Genomic DNA, 22,162 nt, shown 5'->3' on the forward strand with positions numbered 1-22,162 from the left:
AGACATTGTATTACTGTTCTTCAGTGCCAGAAGCATGGCCTTGGAAAAAGGCTACTGAATGATTTGTCATTTGAATTTTCATTCCTTAGACTGCCTTATCTCAAACCAGATAAATCATTGTGACATCTGGTATTTCTGACCCAACGTGTGGCCCACATGTCTAGTTCTGCTTTGGTATTGGACACCAGCAGTTTGCACAATAGGTTTTTGATTTTTCCAGACTGCTGCATAAGAAATAGTAAAGCGCTATACTGACACTATACAAATGAATTTATCAGGGCAAAACTGATCACCCTTCACCATTTAGCTTTTCCATAAACTGTCTGTTCTTTGAGACTTTACTAATGAGGGTTTTAGCCTATGAAGTGTGTACTAATCATCATCCAACTATTATTCATCAAAGTTGTATTCAAGATCTTGAAAGGATGTACAGATATATATATGCATATACAGATCCAGATATATTTTTTAAAAACATTTTTATAGCCATGATTTTTTTTTCACTTTATAATCCTCATTTTTTCTCTTGAGAGACAGCCTTTTTTTCATAGGCTTTCTTCATAGGGAGGGGATGCGAGCTTGTCAGGAAGGTTATTTCTTATTCTTTCTGGTTTTTATTTTAGGTTATTACAGGTTATTTCTGTGTTCCTTCTGCTCTGGACTAGTGCAGAAAGTGTCTGGAAACTCAGTGCTACCATTGCAGCCATACCTATGTCAGATGCCCTGTACTGTACCTGTGTAGTGATTTTTTTTTTTTTTTCTGAATCTGTAGAGCAAAGCTATGCTGGGACATTTACCTTCTGATGACTGTTGTGATCTGGTGAAAATGATGTAGAATCAAATATGGGCTTGTTTCTTAGCTTCTGTGTCAAATTTTTGGTGGTCCTTGGGGTGGTCTCTTCTGAGAACTGCGTTATTGAGAAAGTTGGCCTAGCAGGCTCTGCACTGAACCCACAACTGGGTGCAGGTGCCAAAGATGATAAAAGGAGCAAGGAGGATGTGAAAAGGAAGAGCTTGATGGCTTGAATTTTCACCGGAAAAGGACAGTAATATACAGAAACATACAAAGAATTTGTTCCCCAATAGAATCATTCTGTGCCTGGAGAGAAGACAGTTGTCACTTGAAAAGCAATTGCTTCCCCCTTCTGGCTTTCGTGGAATGACTAGCTAAATTTATCTCACCAAAAGGTTCTTTTCACTTACTAGGGATAACTTTTTATTTTAATTATTTGGGATTGATCTGTGTGTTATATATTTAAAAAGTCACTAAAATTGAATGAGTAGGTAAAATGAAGAAGTTTTCTTTATTTAGAACTCTACCTCTCAAATGACTGATTATATTGTTTGCATTGCCAGGCAGTCCTAGGGAAACAGGGAAAAACAACATGTGAAAAACTCAAAGGACAAATAACATTGAGGTGGTCTGCCCTACTGGCAACAGAAGAAGCGCTGTTTCCACTGGATCTATGCTCATTACTACTCTGATTTTTTATCCATGAGTAATTAAACACCTCATTTTGAGCAATTATTTTTTGTTCCTTTCCTCAACACAAAATTAAAATCAGATCTAGTTTTGAAAGAATTTCTTTGCGATCATCGATCCTGGGAGGTGCTATCCTCTATTTGCTGTCTTGCAGGGCTGGCCATGGATGGAGTTGATTTTGCCTTTATGTGTGGTCTGCCCTACGCATCTGTATTCTGTACCTGGTGAAACTGGTATTCTGCTGTTAGATATATAATGTTTTGGTTCTAAATGAAGAGGAATGCATTGGTATTAGTGAAATTAACCTGAAATAGCACAGAGATGATTGATGGAAAAATGAAAGACAGCTACATAAGTTCAAGATTGGTTTTAATTGGCTATTAAACCTAAATTAAGTCAGAAGCATGGAAGGATATGGCTCACATTTACAGATTGTCTTTTGAAAGAAATGCTCTTACAGCTTCTTCATGCGTTTGAGAACACATTTAGGTGTGTGTATATATGGTGTGTGTTTCACCAAACCTTTAAAAAGGTATTTCAGCAATCATTTTGCCTCTCTGACATGCCATGCATTACTTCTTGTCTTCAAATTGCAGCAGGGGAGGTTGAGACTGGATGTTAGGAAAAAATTATTCGCTGAAAGGGTTGTGAAGCATTGGAACAGGCTGCCCAGGGAAGTAGTTGAGTCACCATCCCTGGAGATACTTAAAAGACGTGTAGATATGATGCTTAGGGACACGGTTTAGTGGCAGACTTGTCAGTGCTAGGTAAACAGTTGGACTTGATGATATCAGACATTTTTTCCAACCTAAATGATTCTTATGATTCCTTGTTGGATTTTACTAAATGTTTTTTCTGTAAGGGGAAAAGATAGTGGTGTAGTCATTAACAACTAGTAAACAAAACAATTAGTAAAAAGAAAAAAAGTTAAAAAAAAAAAAAAAAAGGATACATCACTAGCATCAAGACATGGAGGAGTGGAGGAAGCGACTAGAACCTAGAGAACATGCAGAAGAATAGGGGGAGTGTTCTTAACGGTGTCCATTTGTCAACAAGAGCCAACAACTGTTTGTCCATTTGCCGACAGTAGTCAACATATAATGTACAAGACAATCTTTGAAGGGTTAACTAAAATTTAGTAGTTCTCTGTGCCATCTGTAGACCATGGGAAGTTTCTTATGCTTAATCAAAGTATTCGTGTAAAAGAGAACCAGTAATGACAGATGAGAGTATTGCAGCTATTGAGACCATGCAACGCTTAAACCTTCTGACTGCAAACCTGAGTACCTATCAACTGATTCTCTTATGAAAGTATCGAAACATATACTCGATTTATTCCAGTAACAGTCCTGCAAGTCTAAGCAGAAGCATGAACTGAAGTGATTTTGCTTTAGGAGAATTTAGTATGACTTCTGTACTCCCCTTTGTTCAGTAAGAGTAACTATGCATTAAAGAGCGTAACAATTTTCTCCTCCATGAACCTTAGTGATAGAGTTTCTCTCACCTAATTTTAGCTGTCTCAGGGACTCCATTGACTCAGTCTACCTGTGTGGTAGTCACCTAAGTTCCCTTTGTATGTAATGAGAGAAACAGAGAAACCTAGAGGGGACAGAAACCCTTCCAGAATAGGTTTTCAGAAAAATGGGCAGCTATTTATTACACTAACATTAAATAAGAATAAGAAAAGCATCAACAACAAATTTTACATTTAGATACATCTTTTTATACAGAAAATCAGAAGTTCACTTTAATATCATGCATCAGTAACTCCATTAGAGAAAGACCTCATCCATCTTCCTGCCCTGAATTTATACTTACTACACAGAAAAATGCACAGAAAAGCTCATATAGTGGAAGGGCAAGAGCTGTAAAACTGATAAACCCTGTGTGTTTTGGTTACGTGGATGATATATACCAAAACTTGTGCTAGGCCTTAAAACTTTCCACACAGTGGCACTGTATATCAGAAGCTAGGACGCATACAAACACATGACTGGCATGTTTCCTTCCAGAATTTCTGGAAATGAGCTGTTCTGGCAAATTTTAAACAAGTACACCTGATTGCAAAAGGTGTGCCTCACTGAAGTGCTTGTTCCCAGTTCCATGAATTCTTGTCTTTACTTAAATAGAACAACAGAAGATAAGGAAACTTATTGGTATTTTCAGCTTCTTTTTACTCAACCCTTTCTTTGGATTGTGAAGGCTATAATACATCAGAAGTGCTACAGTAAGTCAATAGGTAAAAACTGAAATCCATGAGAAAGCTTTCAGTGTGTTTTTCTGTTAATTTTGGTTTTGTAAGTAGAAAGGAATTAGGGGAACATCTTCACCTCTACTTCCGTGGTCTTTGTTGGTCACATAGATCTATCCATTGCTTCTACCTTTCCTGATAAATGTTATGACTAAACCTCTCTTTAATCTGAATGAGCAGTCACATAGCAGCTTCCTCTGATAAGAAGTGACAAAATGATTATCGATTCAAGCTCCAGCTTCTGAGAAATCTGTTGAATGTCCACTTTAATCTTAGTGCAGAGTTACCAAAGACTTCAACGATGTTAGACAACCATTACTTTTCTGGTAGTAGTGAGTCCGTGTATGTTCTGCATGAAGAGTTGGACATAACCTGGTTCATAACCACAGTGTTTACAGTTGTGATTAAAACATAAGATGCTACTCTCTTATCCTGTTGTTGTAATAGTTTTCCACAGTAGGGATGTAGTAAAGGAGGGTGGGGGGGGGGAGGGAAGCAGGAACACTGACATAAATGCAGCAAGAAAGCTACTGGATTGACCCCTCTGCTTTATTTGTTCCAGAATTCCAGCAGTGTTTCGAAGAACTCTTTCAGTTGTGACAAGGGATCACAGTAGGTATTCCTTTACTATTTGGTTTAGTAGTGTCAAGTGCTGTCACGTTATTTGTGGTTTAGATTTTTGAGATAGCTTTCTCTGAGACATGTCCAGCTGTGCAAAGTTAATTTTTACTATCCCTCTGTGAGATAAAAGCCGGGCATATTTGAAGAGCTTACTTTTAACTTAGTGACTATCGTCTTCTGATTATTCTATTAGGAAGGATATAGGTATCAGGTAAGGTATCTCGTTTCACCCTCAACTGGGGGAAGGAGCAGAAGGTAAAGGAAACAGTATTTGTACATAATTGTACCTATACAATTATTTGTATTATATTAGTGTCTGTTACAGTTTGGGGACTGGTTTTGGAGTTACCTCAGTGTTTCTCAGAACAGTTTTCAAGATGGTATCTATCTGCAATGTTTTACAGACCACTGGTGAATCTACTAATTTGTAAAGCATTTGTAGAGTTCTACAGAAAGAGACCTGTGCAGCCATAAGTATCTGTATGTTGTGGGGATTTTTGTTTTTGTTCTTCTTTGTCTGAACTCCCACATTTCTTGCACTAGTGTTTGTGAAAGTTAATTGTATTCATCTTACTGCTTTTCTACACTATTGGTTATAGAGATTTTTTCATTATAGTTTTGATGTGAAGAACTCTGATTTTTGGCTACCTCTATTTACAGACTAAAATTAAGAATTTGAGCTTTATAGGTGTTTAATAAATTGTAATTTTAATGAAAGCTCTGCAAACATGAAATGCTGTCTGTATCAGTCCAAGTTGCGATTTCTTCTCATTAATATACTCTACTGCTTCTTTCTGAACTGCCATGTATAATTTCTTCACAGAAGTGCAGACTTTGATCACATTATGGAGGAGGGCTATGAACTTGACCTCACTTACATCACGGAACGGATCATTGCTGTATCTTTCCCTGCTAGCTGTTCTGAGGAAACTTATCTCCACAATCTACAAGATGTAACACGAATGCTCAAATCCAAACATGGTGATAATTACTTGGTATGTATGTCTGTCTTAAGTGCTGCATCTTCTTCTGTCCTGCAGGAAGACCACTTGTAGGTTTACATGTACCATTATAAACTAAAAGTCATTCATCTAAAAACTCTTTTCCACCTTTACAGCTTTATAAACAAGAGCAAAATTTTCAGTAATGTTATAATCTGTTAGATACGGATAAGGATATTAAAAATACCTTTCTGCTGTTGGCACTGCAGTCTCTATTTTGATCGTAGGTATTCAAATGCTACAGAACAATTGCACATACTGTTTTAATTGTCCAAAGTATACTTTTAAGAGATCTATATGCTGCAACGTAGAATGTGTTTTTCTTTCCTAGCCATCTGTTAAATCAGGGTCCTCAGCTTGGGTATCTAATGGTCTCTCACCATCATGCGTGGGCTGTCTCTGGTATATGTAATAGGGTTACAGTTTGTCTGTTTGGTCCAACTCTTTCTCATTAACTTGATTTAGATGCATTTTTCCTGCTATTTAGTTTTCTGTAGGAAATTAGATTGTGAGCAAATCTCAAGTGAGCTCTATGTGCAGAATATTTTTAAGTAATGATCCAAACTGTTACTTCTGTGCTGTTTTTTCCCTACTGTATCTGTAACCTATGACATGTATTGTGTCAGCTTGTTCTGTGAATGTGAATTTAAAACCGGGCCAGTATTTTATTTATGTTTTTTTCTTCTATTTTTAGTCAGCATGCTTAAACTATTAGAATCAAATTTCCACAGCTTCAGGAGCAGAAACTTTACTAACTGCATAAATTGGTTTACAGAGTGAGTCCACCTAACAATTTAAATATACAATCTTTTGCTCACAAACAGAGGTGTCATAGATGTCTTGAGGACAACAGATACATACCTGTAATACTTAAAATGTTGTCTGATGTTCTCAGAATGCCACCTTATTGCCCTTCCTTCCATTCCACGTAGTGCTGGTAGCTTGTAAGGTACAATATACTAACAGTGTGAGGGTGACCTGGATGCAAAGATTTATGGTTTCCAATTCACCTGTTGTGAGTGGCCTTTCCCATATGACAGAAATATTTTTGGTATGTGGGAAATAATCTTCTAGTCTCATTAGAGTTAAATCTCATTAAATAACTGTATTACAAAAATCTTCTGTGTGTATGGTAAGTGAGAGAGATTAGGTTGAGAAGATGTCCTCTCTTTAAGTGGGATTGCAGTCAATTTCTCTTGCAACGTTTTGATCTGAGTTTAATTATTTATTTAAAAAATCTGTACCCAGTACTTTGGAAATCTGAAGACATGGTCAGAAGAAAATTTGATTCCCTCTGTTCAAGAACGTTTCTGCAAATTTTCAAAATAACCTGGAAAATCATAGCCAGGTTATAGAGCCAGAGATCTCATTTTTAAACTTGATCTGTTGTTTCTTATGTTTCAAAGATCCCTTAAGTCTGCTTGAGAGACATACGTATAGCAGCAAAAAGCAAACAAACAAATTGAAAAAAAAAAAGAAACATTAAAAAAAAAGAAAAAAAGAAAACCAGAAAAACCACCACCTACAAGTAAGCAATGTTACTGAAGCTGATGAGAACAGTTTTCTTCTTTCATTTGGTCAGGGCCTGAGCTAGCAGAAACTATACTATAAATCAACATTTGTTGTTTCTTATATAGCTGTTCTCTTTCTGGATTTTTGTATGTGGTAGATTGTTCCTGCTATAGTCAATAATGAGAACAGAGAAGGGGTAATGGAACACCCAAAGAACTGTGTTTGTTTGAAAAAAAACAGCCATTTCATAGAAAGAGATTTAGTGGATAGAATAAAGCATCCTTTTATTCCCCAATAAAATGATCTCTTGGTTGCAAAGGAAGGCATGTTTTCATGCAAGATTCAAAGGCTTGGCTACAAATGAATGCTGTTTTTCACCAGCACTTTCAAAATATAATTAGTGCAAACATAAACAGTTTAAATGACATAATCGATTTGTCAACTGAAAAACTCAGTTTGCAAAAATAAATTAATCATGTTTCTGTTTTAATCAATTTTACCAGTAATACATTTGTCATGCTATTTTAACAAAAGTTTGCCATGCGTTGTGCTTGTAGGAAAGGAGTGCTGCTCAATTGTTCAGATAGTTTTAGCTTTCAAAAGAAACAACAACAACAAAAAAATGTTACCAGTTTGTCTGTTTATCAGTTTGTCACTTAAGAATTTTTATTTCAGTGTTTATTAGTTACGATTATCAAAGCAGTTTTCCTGATGTTAATTTATAGCAGTGATAAATGAACAAGTTACCTTATCTCTCTTGCTGTATTTGGGTGTTCCAGTGGTATTTTTGTATCTACAGTGACTGAAAGGTAACAGAGTTCTTTGAGGAGTAAACTACTGTAAATTAATTCACTCTAGTTAGATGTGTGTACACATTAAGAATGAGGTAGTAAATACTATTGTCTAAATTCATGTTCAGTTCTTCTAGAAAAGCAAAAAAAAAACCCTCAAACCCACTGTGAAGATTTGTAAAATAAATAAATAAATAAATAAATAAATATATAAATCAGTGATTACCCTGCAGCTTTAGCATATGTTAGCATTTGTTACTGGTTAGGCCAATATAAATGCTGTGCATTTTCTTGGTCCTGCTTATGTAAATGATAAGATAATGCTTGCGTGCTGCTGTTGTTTTCCTAGTTGGAACTATTTGTTAATTTTAGCTCATGTCATGTTTTGGCCACGTTCCTCTTTGCCCTGCATTATACTCTACGTGAGGCCTGTGCTAACTTCAGCATGTAAGTTCAGTCCCACTTGGTGGAACAGTTTTGCCTGCTTGCTCTCCCAGTCTCTTCTCCTTAATGGAATGGGCTGCAGACTAGTGAATTGTTCCTTGGTTAGTACTTAATGTTGTTTTGACCACAGTACATCTTTCATGTTCCAAAATTGCAGCCACATGCTGTTTGATTCTTTTTATTTTCCATTCTGAGGTTTTGTATTTGTGGTCATCTGATAAAAGAGCAGACCAAGCATATGACACTTCAGTATCTTTGTAAAAGTCTCCATATTTTTTTGTGCTAAAAGGCCTCCATATTTTTGTTCTGTTGCCGAGCATTCAGCAGAGTGAGAGAATTAATATTACCTTACTAGTTCAAGTTTCTTCACAGTTCAGGTTTAAATCATATAGGGGTGAAGGGGTTTCCTCTCTGCTGTGTATAAGAAGAAAAGGCTTCTTTTTCCCCAGCTGCTTAATATTACTTCATTTTTTATTCATTAGATGAGGTCTTAAAATGCGTGGAAAAATCATTTAAGTTTCATAGAATGCTCACCTTTCCTGTACAAAATCTATGTACCTATACCTTGATTATACCAAAAAGGGGCTAAAAAGAATGCAATTCATCTTCCACTTACATCTATTTGCAGAATATGCTTCTCTTGAAAGCCTTTAGTGAACGCTTCTTTTGTTTCATGTGAAATGTTGGATCCGTGTCTTCTGGTCTCCATTCCGAGATGACAACTACTGTAGCATCTCAGTTTGATCTCTACTGTATAGGTTGACAGGAACTTGGCTACATCTTAGGATTTGAGTTTGGCACCTGATATCACAGTGACATATCCATCATGAAAAAATGTGTATGATAACACACAAGAATTGCAAACTGTTCTTAAATATTAATACAAGATAGAGGGATAAAGAAAAGTTCTCACACAACAGCACTTGTATATACGTATATATACATATTAATAATACAGTTGGTCCTTCTGGAAGAATAACTGTAGTCTTTATTTCAAATGTTGATACGTCTTCCTGATCCAAAATAGGATGGACAATGCATATATGAATTTTTGATTGCTGTTTAGCTCTGTATCAGTAATCTGTTTAAAATTCAGACAGATTATTGGAATAAAGACTGTGTTCCTAATTTTATATGGATGTTTTAAACTTTCTTTTTTTCAGAGTTTAAGGTCAGTTGAAGTGATGAATGACCTTTATGGTCAATATCATGTGTGATTCCATAACCTTATGCAACTTAAAATATAAGCAGTTTTCTTAGATACCATGTTAGTTATGTTTTTTTTTTTTTTTTTTTTTTTTTTTTTTTTCTTTCTCTGGATGTAATTCTTGTTCAAAAACTGTAATTTTTCCTAAAGGTGGTATAATGTCTTCCTGCTTCTCCTTTGTCCATGAAGAGCAGGCATCAGCTTCAAAGTGATTTAATGTAGCCTACTCAGTTCTTAGCTTGTTTGCTGAGACTGTTCATGCCAAGTGCTCAAATTCAAATATGTAATACATAACCACCTAGACTTTTCCTTTTGAATTTTTGAACTTTTGAATCTGCTTTACAGTAAATTTGCAGTGTCCAGATCTCTTGGTATACCCACAACTAAAATAAAACGATATGAAATAAATAGAATGTAAACAGTTTTACTGCCCTTTTTTGAAGTGTGCATTTAGTTTCATCATATAATAACTGAGTTTACTATAGGGATTGCCTAAATTACATTTGCTAATGTTACCTGACTTTAAATGTTAATTTAATTCAGTAAAATAGTAGGCAAACCTGAAGTCCTACCACTGCCATTTCTACTAATAATCATCTGTTTAAAATACAGTGACTTACTACATAAACGGTGAAGTCTTGATGGTTGATATATTTTCTTTTTTTCTGAACAGGTGCTAAACCTTTCCGAAAAGAGATATGACCTTACCAAGCTTAATGCAAAGGTATTGGCTCACTTCCATAACCTGCCTCTTTTTCTATAGCGTTAAATAGAACTTAATTGGCATGATAAGCCTTGAAGCTATACAAGCCTTGATACAGAGTAAGATACCTTTTGGAAGATCATAAAAAAAACATATGCCTCCCTTCTGTATTTTTATTTCCCCCCAAGTTCTGTTTTGTGCTCGTTACATCTGTTCTTTACAAAGCTGTTTCTGTTGTTTTCTTAGACTTTACACACAGTAGCCTGTTGTGGCTACTGGAAAATTCCTATTGAGTGAAGTAAATTTTGCTCCAAGCATGCTTTTCTTTTGCACTCATGGGATACTAGGGGTTATATATTGTAACATAAAGCGTAATGGCTGAAGCTAGTGAACTTAATTCAAATATGAGCTTTCCTTTTGTGTTGTCTTTTCATAGTTGCTTTGTAAAATAGAGACATAAGGAAAGGACCTATAAATGCCTTTTGCTTTTCCTCATACCCTTTCCCTTCTCACTGTTGTATTTATTGTATAAAATGAAATGCAGTTGCTCTTCAGCAGCTATTATAAAGTCTGAGTAGCACAGATGTACATTCATAGTAGTAGGTTTACATATGCTGCCAGAGAAGAATACTAAAAGGACTTTTAATTTTGACCTAGTGAGTACATTATTGATCATGAAGGATTTAAGTTGTTCATGGTTACTGCTTTTGTTAATGTTCAATATGTTCAATATTGTTACTGTTAAATACATATATAATAGTTTGAGTAAATGGTATTATATAGTGACTAAAGTTAAACAGAAAATATGAAAGAATCAAATCTGTTGTACACAAAGAAAAGAAAAGAAATTGCAAACTAAATAAAAATAATCACAAAATATTTGCTCAGGTCAGTCAACATTCTTTGTTCTAATTTTGACATTATAAGTATTTTACTATTATAAAATACCTGAATTTTTAATTGAAAATTCTTTTAAGATCTTCAGAAATATTGTGATGTATCAGTGGTTGGTGGGTTTTGGGGAAAGTTTTTTTTTTTTAATTTTTACAAAATTCTAGTTTTTTTTTTTTTTTTTTTTTTTTTAAAGAAAAAGTTAGCCTCTACTTCCCCTTAAGAAACACGTAAACATGTATTTACATCATGGCATTCAAATGTAATATGAAATGATTCCCAAGGGTTGGAAAAAGAGAGGAGACTCCTAACCATCAGAAGTTAGAATTTTAATACGGAGTATTATCGTAAAGGTGACTCTTGTTAATGTTATTTGTTTAACTGCAGATTATGGATGTGGGGTGGCCTGATCTCCATGCACCACCTCTTGATAAAGTGTGCACCATCTGTAAGGCTATGGAGTCGTGGTTGAACAATGATCCTCAACATGTGGTGGTGATTCATTGCAAGGTAGGTGAGCTTTGGGAGTACTCATTGACTATCAGCTTGAAATCATTCTCAAAAAGGTTGTCCTTACTCATTTAAAAAAAAAAATAAATTTGCTCTTTTCAGTGTTGCAAACGGTGTGCCAAATCTTCAGTTGATTTAAGTAGGCCTTATTCTACAGACCCTACATGCTTGTTATCTCTTCCTTTTTGTAACTAATGTTCTAGCTTCTACTCTGAGTATAGCATGCAGTTATGTTAGTTTGCTTTTTCAAACTCAGTAGTCAGTGCTATTTCTGTGAATTTACTTAGATTCTTCAGTTTTTCCAGCTCAATGGCAAACTCTTCAGAAGAATTTCAAATGCTGTGACATTTATGGATTTTGTTGTTGGATAAAGCTAGGCAACATTTCACAGGCTTGACTTGTTAGTTGGGTCCACATTGCCGATCAACAGAGGTTAAGTGTCCAGATGGCTTTCAGTATGCTGAAGTGGGTGTTCAGGCAATTACCGGCACAACATAATACTGTTTTCTGGACCACATTTTTTGTCTGTATTGGAAAACATGTCCAACAATGTTGAATATAGCACAGTGACTAATAGTTCTGACTAATAGTTCATCATCCCTTTACAGAATAGTATGGTTGTAGGAAATGAGGATATTAAGTACCTCCTGGACCGAGACAGGTTCTAACTGTCTGGGTAATTGCAATGTCATACAGTAATGCTATTATTGTGCAGTGCTGCTTCTTCTCCTTGCTCACAATGAAGAGAAATACAGAAAAGCCTTAATTAAAAATAAATAATATAAATTCAGAACTGAGTTGGCAGTTGTGCTGGTGATATAAGACAAATCTGTCTCTGTATTGCAGGCAGATATTCATTTGAACAGAATGTAGGTGTTCTTCAGGTCAAGTTGTATAGTCCACAGTCCTCCATTTCTTGCAGGCAGAATGCCATGATTGTGTGAAACACTACTGAATTCTTACTAGCTGCAGGACCGCAGCCAGAAGAATGGCCCATACATGGGACAAAAAAAAAGGAGGCAAAATATTCCTATGTATTTTTTTTTTGCGAATTGGTAGTGTATAGTTGATTAATACCTCCTGGTAATAACTTAAATATTTCCAAACACAAAAATAGGTGTCAGCTGAGAGTCTGAGAATGTTATGAAATCAGAGAGAATTACCACTTGGTAAATTGTACTGAATTTAAGTCATGTAAACTATTTAATAAGATCCATAACATTTTTAAATACTCCATAGAAAAACAAGCAGCAGTTGTAAGTCTGAGACGCTGTGGGGTCAAGGAGGTAAAAATGACAAGACCTGTCAGAGGTCATATGCTTTCCAAAATACGTATTTTATAACATTTCGTAACAGAAGTTGCAACATTGTCTAGACTTGTCTTAAATGATCACTGAAAAGAATAATATAAAATAATTGATAGAACCCTTTACTACTGTTCTTTTTTTTTAAAAAAAAAATATTTATTGCCTTGTTTTGGTATGAAAAGACAGCATTTTAAATGCATGTTTAAGAAATAATTAAAAGTTTAAAACTATTAAAAGTAATGAATCTAACATTAAAAAAAATACCAAGAAAACTTAGTATTATGGCTAGGCATATATAGGAGTTAATGTGTTCACCTGAGGACCCAGCTCTTGGATATGAACGAAGAGCTAGGAAGTCATTTGCTAAGTGATATTTTCAAACACAGGCTAGGAATTAAAGTTCCTATGTTAAAGTTTCAGTATGATACAGGTAAGTCTTCAGCCTCTTAAACTGATTTCCACTGCGTGCGAGAGCTTCTGAGCACAGAGGACAACGATTAATGCAAATAACATGATGGGAAAAATTCATCACTGCAGAACAGCTAGATACAGGCTTTGCTCTGTGTGATGTTGGCATCCATGTGTGCAAGCTTTCCTCTCCATCATGTAGGACTTGACAGATGTGTATAGAAATCATGTTTAGCATTTTTCGTGTCACCTTGCAATAGAGAGAGATAAGCTTATGTCCATGAATACTACCATTGAAACAACACAGGAGATGCATGTCTTAAAGTTCTTGTTTAGCATGGGTCTTAAGCAGAACAATGTTCAATGATATGCGGTATAGATTAAATAAGTTATCATTTCCCTTTTTCCCAATACAGGGAGGAAAAGGAAGGATAGGCGTAGTCATATCATCGTATATGCACTTCACCAATGTTTCTGCAAGGTAAGCTATGAATAATGGAAATAAATGAATGTATATTGTGCATTTTTTACAATTAGAAAAAGATCAGAAAAAGATGTCTTGTAATTGTGAAGCTGCTCAATTCCCTCCTTAAGGTTTGCTAGCCGGGCTTCTCAGGAATCTTGGAGCACATCTTAAAGTAGCAGTTTTCTTGTGGTTCTGTTTTCAGCAGAAGGTTTGACTAAGTGAAGATCAAAGGTCTGTTCTAATCAGGAATCCTATGATTCTGTGTAAAAGTTATCTGAAGGGTCTTTCAAGATGAATGAAGAAATGTTTGAAACCATTTTTATATACTGATGCAATCTTTAAGTTATTAAACACATCCATTTGCCACATCCCTAAAGTTGTTTCTCTTGAATCCATGAGAAACTATTCCTAAAGTACATATGGAAAATAGTTATTAGAATCCAGAACAAATATTTTAACAGGGAATTCTCAGACATCGATCAAAGTGCAGAAAGCAGTTTATGACATAATCTGAATCTTATTTTGCAGGAGCAGGTCTTCAGTCAGTTTAAACAATAGGAGTCTGATTGCTCTGTTTCAACTGTTTCTTAGAGAGTCCTCAAATTATGAACTGAAAATTAACAATATATGTCAATAAAGATGAAAATTGATAAATGCTGTCAAATGGATGAAATGTATCTTACTTTTAAATCAAATTGTTTTCCGGTATGAGGTGGTACCTGCCTATAAATACATTTTACTAATGTCATAACAGAAAAACATCTGGATGTGAACTGTAGAGCCTAGTGGTGAAAGGTGTCTTCTTTTACAAAACAAATTCAGAACTCCTCCAGTTAGCTTTTAGGAGAGGAGTGAGTTCGGAAGCCATCCTTTAAATTTCTGTATATCTGACAGCTCCTATTCAAAGCTTAGCTTTTCTGTATAACAACGAGGTTGTGAGGGCTGGGGGAATTTCCCAGCTAGGGTTTGTATATCCCCAGCATTAAGACTCATCAAAATTGAAGCAAAACACAGCAAAATAACAGAAGCAGGAATTATTTTAGATGCTACTGTTGAGTGTGCTGGCTGCTGTGTCAGAAACAGTACTCATAGAGAAGACTTCTCGGATTCCTCACACTAAATAAAATTTCCAATTGCTTGTATGCACATACCAAAAAAAAATCTAGGCTTACTGAAAAATGCTTTGTGTTGCAAAACTGTTTGGATTATATGTTACAGATATCTGATGTTCTCATTTAGGAAGGACTAATGTGCAGTAAAACTTAACTTGGGCAAACAGATCTCAGATAAAAAGCTTCACATTTCTGCATTTTTCTTATCTTTATAGGGTTAAAATAGTATTGGTGATGTATGGTATGTATATTGGTATGTGCTCATTTGTGAGATTTAGTGTCTTTGAATCATAGAATCATTGAGGTTGGAAAAGACATTCAAGATCATCAAGTCCAACCACCAGCCTGACCCACTGAGTCCCATCTAAACTGTGTCCCTCAGTGCCAGGTCCACACATACATTAAATACCTCCAGAGGTGGGGATTGTATCACTTCCCTGGGCAGCCCATTCAAATGCTTCACACCCTAACCATCAAGAAATTGCTTCTAATGTCCAATCTAAATCTCCTCTGATGCAACTTCAAACGGTTTCCTTGCTTCATATGAGAAAAGAGACTGACATCCCTCCTTGCTGAAACCTCCTTTCAGGTAGCTGTAGGGAGCAATGAGGTCTCCCCTCAGCCTCCTTTTCTCCAGACTAAACAACTCCAGTTCCCTCAGCTGCTCCTATTTTTTTTCACATGATGATCTTGTCATATCTTAACAGCATACAACTGTTATAAAATGGGTTCACCCATTTTGACATAGACATTGAAGTCCAATCATCAGCTCTATGACACTTATTTTCATAGCTTTTTTAAAAAGTGATCTGTATCCATCCTAATATTTGTCTACTGGTTCATTAAACACTATCTCTAGTCTTTCAGCTTTTCTAACACTAAATATACAACATAAACATCATAACACTGTACCCTTTTCTAGCAGACTAGTCTTCATGATGTATGTATAATGTTACCATCATTATTGGCATTGTAATATCATCCTTTGGAGATGAGACGTTCTGACATTTTCTGGGCCTATGTCTGGAGGAACATGTACCTCTTTCAGAGGGGTAGCATGGCGCCAACAGTGTGTTTATATACATCATTTTGCCTTCCTTCACACAGACACAGAAGACATGCATAAGAACCATTTCTATTCTGAAATAGAATGGAAGAAAGTTTATTTTTTAAAATGTATTTCCTTAAGTGTATGTTTGAAGAGTTTGTAGTTAACTGATGCAGATCATTTCTTCTCTAAAGACTGATACTTTTATTTAAAACATTTGCTCCATTAGTGGCTTAGGGTAGAAGAAACAAAGACTGAATGAATTGTTCGACTGCTTAAATGATCCTCTAGCCCAGCATCCATGGCACCTCATGTACTGAACTATAGTCAGAGCTAGATAATGGTTTTCACCTTCATAGTGTTGCTGTAGATTTTTTAAAAAGGGAATAAATGTGAGAGAGAGAACTCACCTGTTTAACATTAAAGAAATTGTGGCAAGTATCCCTTTTGCAACCTGAGCTGCTTGGTTTTGGTAATTCTATTGCATTACAATGTGCTGGAAATACGCAATTCAGCTAATTGAATAAGGGAGAGGGTGCTTTGCCTCAGGAAGAAAAATGCCTTAAGGTGTGGAATAAGAAGGTGTCAGCAGGAAAAAAAAAAAAAAGAAAAATAGACATTCTTGTCTGACCTGTAAGTGCTAGGGTTACTAGTTAGGTGGTACTTTCTTTTCCTTTCATTTAATTCTTTTTTTACTCCAACGATGTTGGCATATTTCAAGCAGTAACTTGATGAATTTCCAAGATAACCCCGAACTGGAATAACAGTGTGTCTCTGTGTCTCTCTTTTGTCAGTGCTGATCAAGCTCTAGACAGATTTGCTATGAAGAAATTCTTTGATGATAAAGTTTCAGCTTTAATGCAGCCGTCCCAAAAAAGGTATTTATTTCTAATTCATACCAATAAGAAATGTCATTGTTATCTTCTGCCCCCGTAACTTACTCCCTCACATGCTGTGTAAAGGCTATTTCCACAAGATCCTCCAGTGACTTCTGAATTGTCAGCACTTTATCTTATGTTAATCTTCCTTGACTGATTCAATAATTACTGTTCACGTTTGGTTTAAATCAGCCTGTACACAGTAGCTTTTAGAAGGATAAGGCTTTGTTAGTAATTAGATGACAAAAAATAACAAACAAAAGGCACTTGGTTCTGTTCATTCCTAAATAAGAAAAGCTTTCACGTTGCCTCTTGAACCCATGTGGTGACCTGCATAGTCCTTTTTCACTTGAAAAATCATAACACAGTATGCCACTAGACATCAAATAAACTTTTCATAAACAGAAATTTAATGGCTTCATTCTTTTCCAATTTTAGGTCTGCATATATATCTTGTATTTTAATAATAAGGATTTGAGAGTGGTTCCTTACCAGATACAGATAATGGTAGTATCTTGCTCTCTTTACCCTATCTATACCCTCTTTGAGGAGACATACCTAATTCCTCTGTGGTGTCTCAGTTCACCTCCTGACTGATGGAATTAGCATCTTTGCTCAGCAGTATTGAAATTGAGCTTCCTTTACTGTCTTCAAAATACATGTGCATGCATGTACTTTGAAATGGCACTCCCTGTAAGAACAGAGGGGTTTCTCCAAAGCGTTTGCAAAACTGTTCTCCTATTGGACCCGGACTTTTCTACCTTTGCCTGATCTGGCAGTAGTAGTAAGGCTATTGCAGATAAAGGTAAGACCAGCTCTGCAATGTTTCTGGCTAATTTTATAATGACTTTTGACCCTATGTTGTTGAGCTACTGGCCTGAATCACTCTTCTAATGTCCCTTTTCTTTGAAATTATTATTGGCTAATCAATTAGCAATGTCCTTGTTAAAATCCAGTTGATGTATAACCAGGTATAATTTAGGTGAATAACAAAATGATAAAGTTTGAAAATACACCCATTATTTGTATTTTGAAAAATTTTCTTATTTTGTCCTTAAAAAAAATAAATCTGACCATTAAGTTTGTCACTCTAAATACCATTTAGCTTCTGTCTAGCTGCTAGTCAGAGGCTCTTAACAGTGGAAAGGAAACCAATCATGCTGTAGGCTACAAATCCTATTTGGAATCCATTCTGACAATACCTAGAATGGATACTTTCTTTCAGATAAGCCACTGGAGGTTTGTCTGAATAAGAAGTGCCGATACATAGCCTTCATATTTAAAATTTTGATATAAATCTTCAGGATAAATCTTTGAACACACTTCTTAGAAATTAAATACCCGTAAGCATCTCAAGTGCACTGCCTTAGGAAATGGGGTTCAAGAATTCAGATGAATTTTTGGGATCATTAAAAACAAGTAGTGGTAGAGAGAAAATGTTCAGATTGAGATGTCACTGGTGTAAGATGTTTTACCACTGGCTTTTGTCCTATAGGTATGACAATTTTAAATCTGTGCTTCAGTTGTAACCAAATATTTTCAGAAAGATATAAGGAGGAACCCAAAAAGCAAAGTAGTAATCTTAATATTTCAAAATACACTGAGCCTTGCTAGTTGTCCATAATAAGGAACCTATTCTAAACCACCACAAACCCCATTCTGGGGTAGTAAAGATGTCATGGCTGAGCAGGATATATTTAGTTGTGGTTGTTAACAGGAGCATGGTTGTTACCTGGAGCATGGAGTAAGTGTTCAGTTATGGAGACTTTTGCTTATTTAAAGAGCTAAGAGGAATATGTGTAACAGGCACTGCAGTAATACTCACTTGCATGTACATGTTTGTGAACTTATGATCAAAACAGGTATTAAATAGCAGCAGTACAATGATTTTCATGTTGTTATGGTGCTGCACTTCTCAATATAAAGATCTTATTTGCCCACATTAGCCTTTATGCTAAGATTTCTGATGTGGGCACATGTTGCTTTTGTTTGAATGAAGTGTGCTTCGCTGTAAATGATGTGGTGCTCATTTCATGCTGTTGTACAAGCCAGTTCAGACCTACAGTTGCAAATAAAAATGTTTACTGAAATGATCGACATCACTATTGCTGCTAGTCCTTTTCTTATAGTGATGTATATAACTAAAATGAAGACATCAACAGTAGCAGTTTAACAGCCATGTATTTATTAATTTGGTGAATTAAAGCATCCTTTCATGCTATTTTATGAAGATTATTCTTTTGGAGTTGTGTGTAATGTCACAATGCTATTTAGTATCCATGGACTAGAAATATTAGTGTAAAGAATGTGTTTCCCCCATATAGTTGCATTACTGATTTTATCTAATACAGATAAATTTTTTACTTTTTAGATATGTGCAGTTTCTAAGTGGCCTTCTATCTGGATCTGTGAAAATGAATACAACCCCGCTTTTCCTGCACTATGTTGTTCTCCATGGTATCCCAAGTTTTGATGCTGGAGGAGGTAAATTACCTCTCTTTTCATATCCATGTGTAGAGCCTTTTTTCAGTCTGGACCTTTCTAAAAATCCTGCATAAAACTTGAATTTGATATCAATCCTTGATATCAGTCTAAAAATTCCTAGTAAGTGAATGAGGAGAAGTGTTCTAAGAATACAAAATGAAAACAGGTGAAATAAATTTTTGTCCTCTATTAAATGAAAAGATGATGCCTAGTTTGTGAATAGTTGTGCTCTCAGTTCCTGCAGTGGAGCTGAGAACCTGATCGTTTCATAGTCTAGTTTCCTCCTTCTATAGGAAACAAACGTGATCATAAATACAACTTCTTTAGAGAGGAAATCTCCTGTAGAGACTGGGTTTTCTGTAGGATAGTTATTTGGACATGGTGCACTTCTGAGGTGATCTGCTTTAAAGAAAAATTTAAAGTTAAAATTTCAAACCAAGATACTGTGCTAAAGTTTTAACAGCATGGTAAATTGGTAACAGCATGGTAAAGGTAAAGCTCTTTATTTTCTCTAGCCAAGAGTTACATAGCACCTGTCTTATGAAATGTCATCAACATGAATTCATGATGCTCCATTTTAAATTTATGATGCTCCATGTGTTTTATATTTCTAAAATTTGTCTGTTTTCAATAAAGAAAGAATATTGTTAGTTGTAGTAAGAAATGTGAAGTACTTACTAGATTTGTAATAAAACTGTAGAATAAATATTTTGTTACATTTTGAAAATGCTTTTTATTTTGCTTTGGGTTTTGTTTTAGTTTTGTCCATTTTCTTTCTTCCCTCATTTATTTTGCTTCCCACCAGATAAAGTGGGAAAGAAAGAAGAAAGACACTTCAAAAGAACAAAGTGTTCCTTCTAATTTTTCTCATCAGAATCCTTTAAAATCCCCTCCCCTATTCAGAACTAGTTTGACCAGAAGAAGACCAGAATAAAATCAACTTTTTCATAAAATATAATCATACACTTTTTCAAGGAAAAGACAGTTTTGTTTGGAAAGATGTTTTGACAGTCAACATTGTGTCAGTTTGTGTGTCATTTTGTGCAGTGTGGAATGACTGGAATTTCAGCATGAAATTTCCTAGTTGTAAGATTGAGATAAAAGGAAAATAATTACAGAAATAGTCCTTTTTGTTGACTTTTTTTCAGCTTGTCGGCCTTTTCTGAAGTTATACCAAGCTATGCAACCACTGTATACATCTGGAATATAGTAAGTCTTAGGCATTTTCCTTTATGCTTGAATACGTTTTAATTCTTGCAATTGCAGAATTACATAATCTTATTTTCTTGTTTGTTTCTTTAAACCATTTATATTTTCTTTTCTCTTCTGTTAAGTAGCGTAGGGCCAGAAAATCAAAGCCGAATCTGCATTGCTATAGAGCCAGCCCAGCTTTTGAAGGGTGATATTATGGTAAGTTAATTGTACGGAATGAAAGTCTAGTACTATACCTTTTAGATTATAGTCTCTCTTCTATTTTGCGTTCTTGTAATAAATAAATAAAAAGAGAAAATAGTTGTAGGCATGCTATAAAATAGGTTTCAGTTAACATATTTATCATCCTTGGTTTTCATATGAAAGAAAGATCCTATAAAGCTCAGACTAGAATGTTTTAAGGAGCCAAAACAATTATTCCTAGCATTTCCATTTTGTAGCATCACCAAGTGCAGTAGTTCATGTTCTGCTGTCTTCATTACCAAAATTGCCTTGGGGAGTATTTGTAACTTAGTGTTAGAATGTCCTTGTCCTGTAACTTTGCAGGCAAGATCTGCAATTATGAAACTATATCCTGTTAGGAAAATACCTGACTAATTTTAAATTATATGGGGACTCAGAAAGGTGTAAAACCAAATAAATGTTTTCTGATTCTATGAGTAAAAGCAGTATTTGGAAAGCAATTGATGTGTAATTTGCTGTGTAGAAAGTATAACTGTGGTTGAATTGCAGCACTATCATTTTAAAGCTCTTTGCCTTCTCTCTTGCTTGTCATTTGCAGTTATGCATAGGGAAAGTAAAGAAAGATAGTTGATGTGCCTTTCAATTTGTTAAACTTAAGAGGATAGGGTCAAATGAATCTGACAATGAATGTACATTGTCAGAAAGAGTATTCTTGGGGTATATATTGCTGGTAGGTTTCAGAATGTTTTTTATATTATTTATTTTTTAAACTAAGAAATGTTGTACCTCTATGTAAGAGCATCAGACTTTTAGTTTTTTCTTTTCTTTCTTTTTTTTTTTTGAGATAATATTTTTATTTTCCTCCTCCCTTCCTTTACCCTTTTATTCCTTCCCCTCCCCATTCAATTTAGTGCATTGATCTTTTTTTTGCTTTCACTGAAAAATGGAGAGGAGAAAAAATTTCAAAATATCCTGGTATCAATTGGTATATTCTGGAGGTTTGGGACAGTTACACATTCAGGAATATTCGTTACTCATCAGAGCACTGTTGATGCCAACTGCAAATTGAATATATCACAAAAGAAATCAAACTAAGAGAAATTCACTGTATCTCAAAAGTGTTTTTAAAAGGAAAAATGAGCTTTTCACTAATGCTTTTTAAAGAGGGCAACTGCATTAATCCCATGCTATTACTGGAGGACATTCTTGTGAACAAGCCAGCATCTTATTCAGCATGATATTATTTCCCAAATAAAGACTTCTATTTAATCATAAATGTTTATTAGCTACAGTTAAGCAAAACCATTTGTGGTTTCAGGAAAAGAAACATCTATAAGATGTCTTGCCTCCAATTCCAGAAGATTTAACTGCCTGAACTTCATGGGTTTGAAATAAATACATGCATACGTACATACATACTTGTTTGTCTTATGTTTAGAGAATTTTTTAACACAGTGTGAATAGTATGTTTTGATAGCCATAGTTGTTGGAAAGCTACACAGACATCTGTAATGCATGTAGGTATTTCCCAGCATATTACACTAGTTTGTATTAATTTCTGAATATGACATCAGATGGTAATGGAGTCAGAATTCAAAGTTAGACTTTTAAGTATACTGAGTGCTAAATGATGCTTTTGGCATCCTAAGT

At 35.1% G+C, this 22,162-nt stretch overlaps 1 protein-coding gene across 4 annotated transcripts in view; it reads left to right on the top strand.

Moving 5' to 3' along the window:
* Positions 1 to 22,162, top strand: part of TNS3 (tensin 3) — a 248,233-nt gene that overhangs the window by 124,354 nt on the left and 101,717 nt on the right. For 3 of the 4 annotated variants that reach the window (XM_084281745.1, XM_084281746.1, XM_084281748.1), the window contains exons 6-14: positions 4,297 to 4,346; positions 5,179 to 5,350; positions 9,984 to 10,034; positions 11,292 to 11,414; positions 13,546 to 13,610; positions 16,550 to 16,633; positions 19,005 to 19,117; positions 20,266 to 20,326; positions 20,455 to 20,527. In XM_084281745.1, coding sequence (XP_084137871.1) covers positions 4,297 to 4,346; positions 5,179 to 5,350; positions 9,984 to 10,034; positions 11,292 to 11,414; positions 13,546 to 13,610; positions 16,550 to 16,633; positions 19,005 to 19,117; positions 20,266 to 20,326; positions 20,455 to 20,527 — 792 coding nt within the window. Of the gene's footprint in view, positions 1 to 4,296; positions 4,351 to 5,178; positions 5,351 to 9,983; positions 10,035 to 11,291; positions 11,415 to 13,545; positions 13,611 to 16,549; positions 16,634 to 19,004; positions 19,118 to 20,265; positions 20,327 to 20,454; positions 20,528 to 22,162 lie in introns of all 4 variants that reach the window. The other variant, XM_084281747.1, reaches the window with a different exon arrangement.

Source organism: Netta rufina (genome assembly GCF_964035555.1).
Source record: "Netta rufina genome assembly, chromosome: 2".
NCBI lineage: Eukaryota > Metazoa > Chordata > Aves > Anseriformes > Anatidae > Netta > Netta rufina.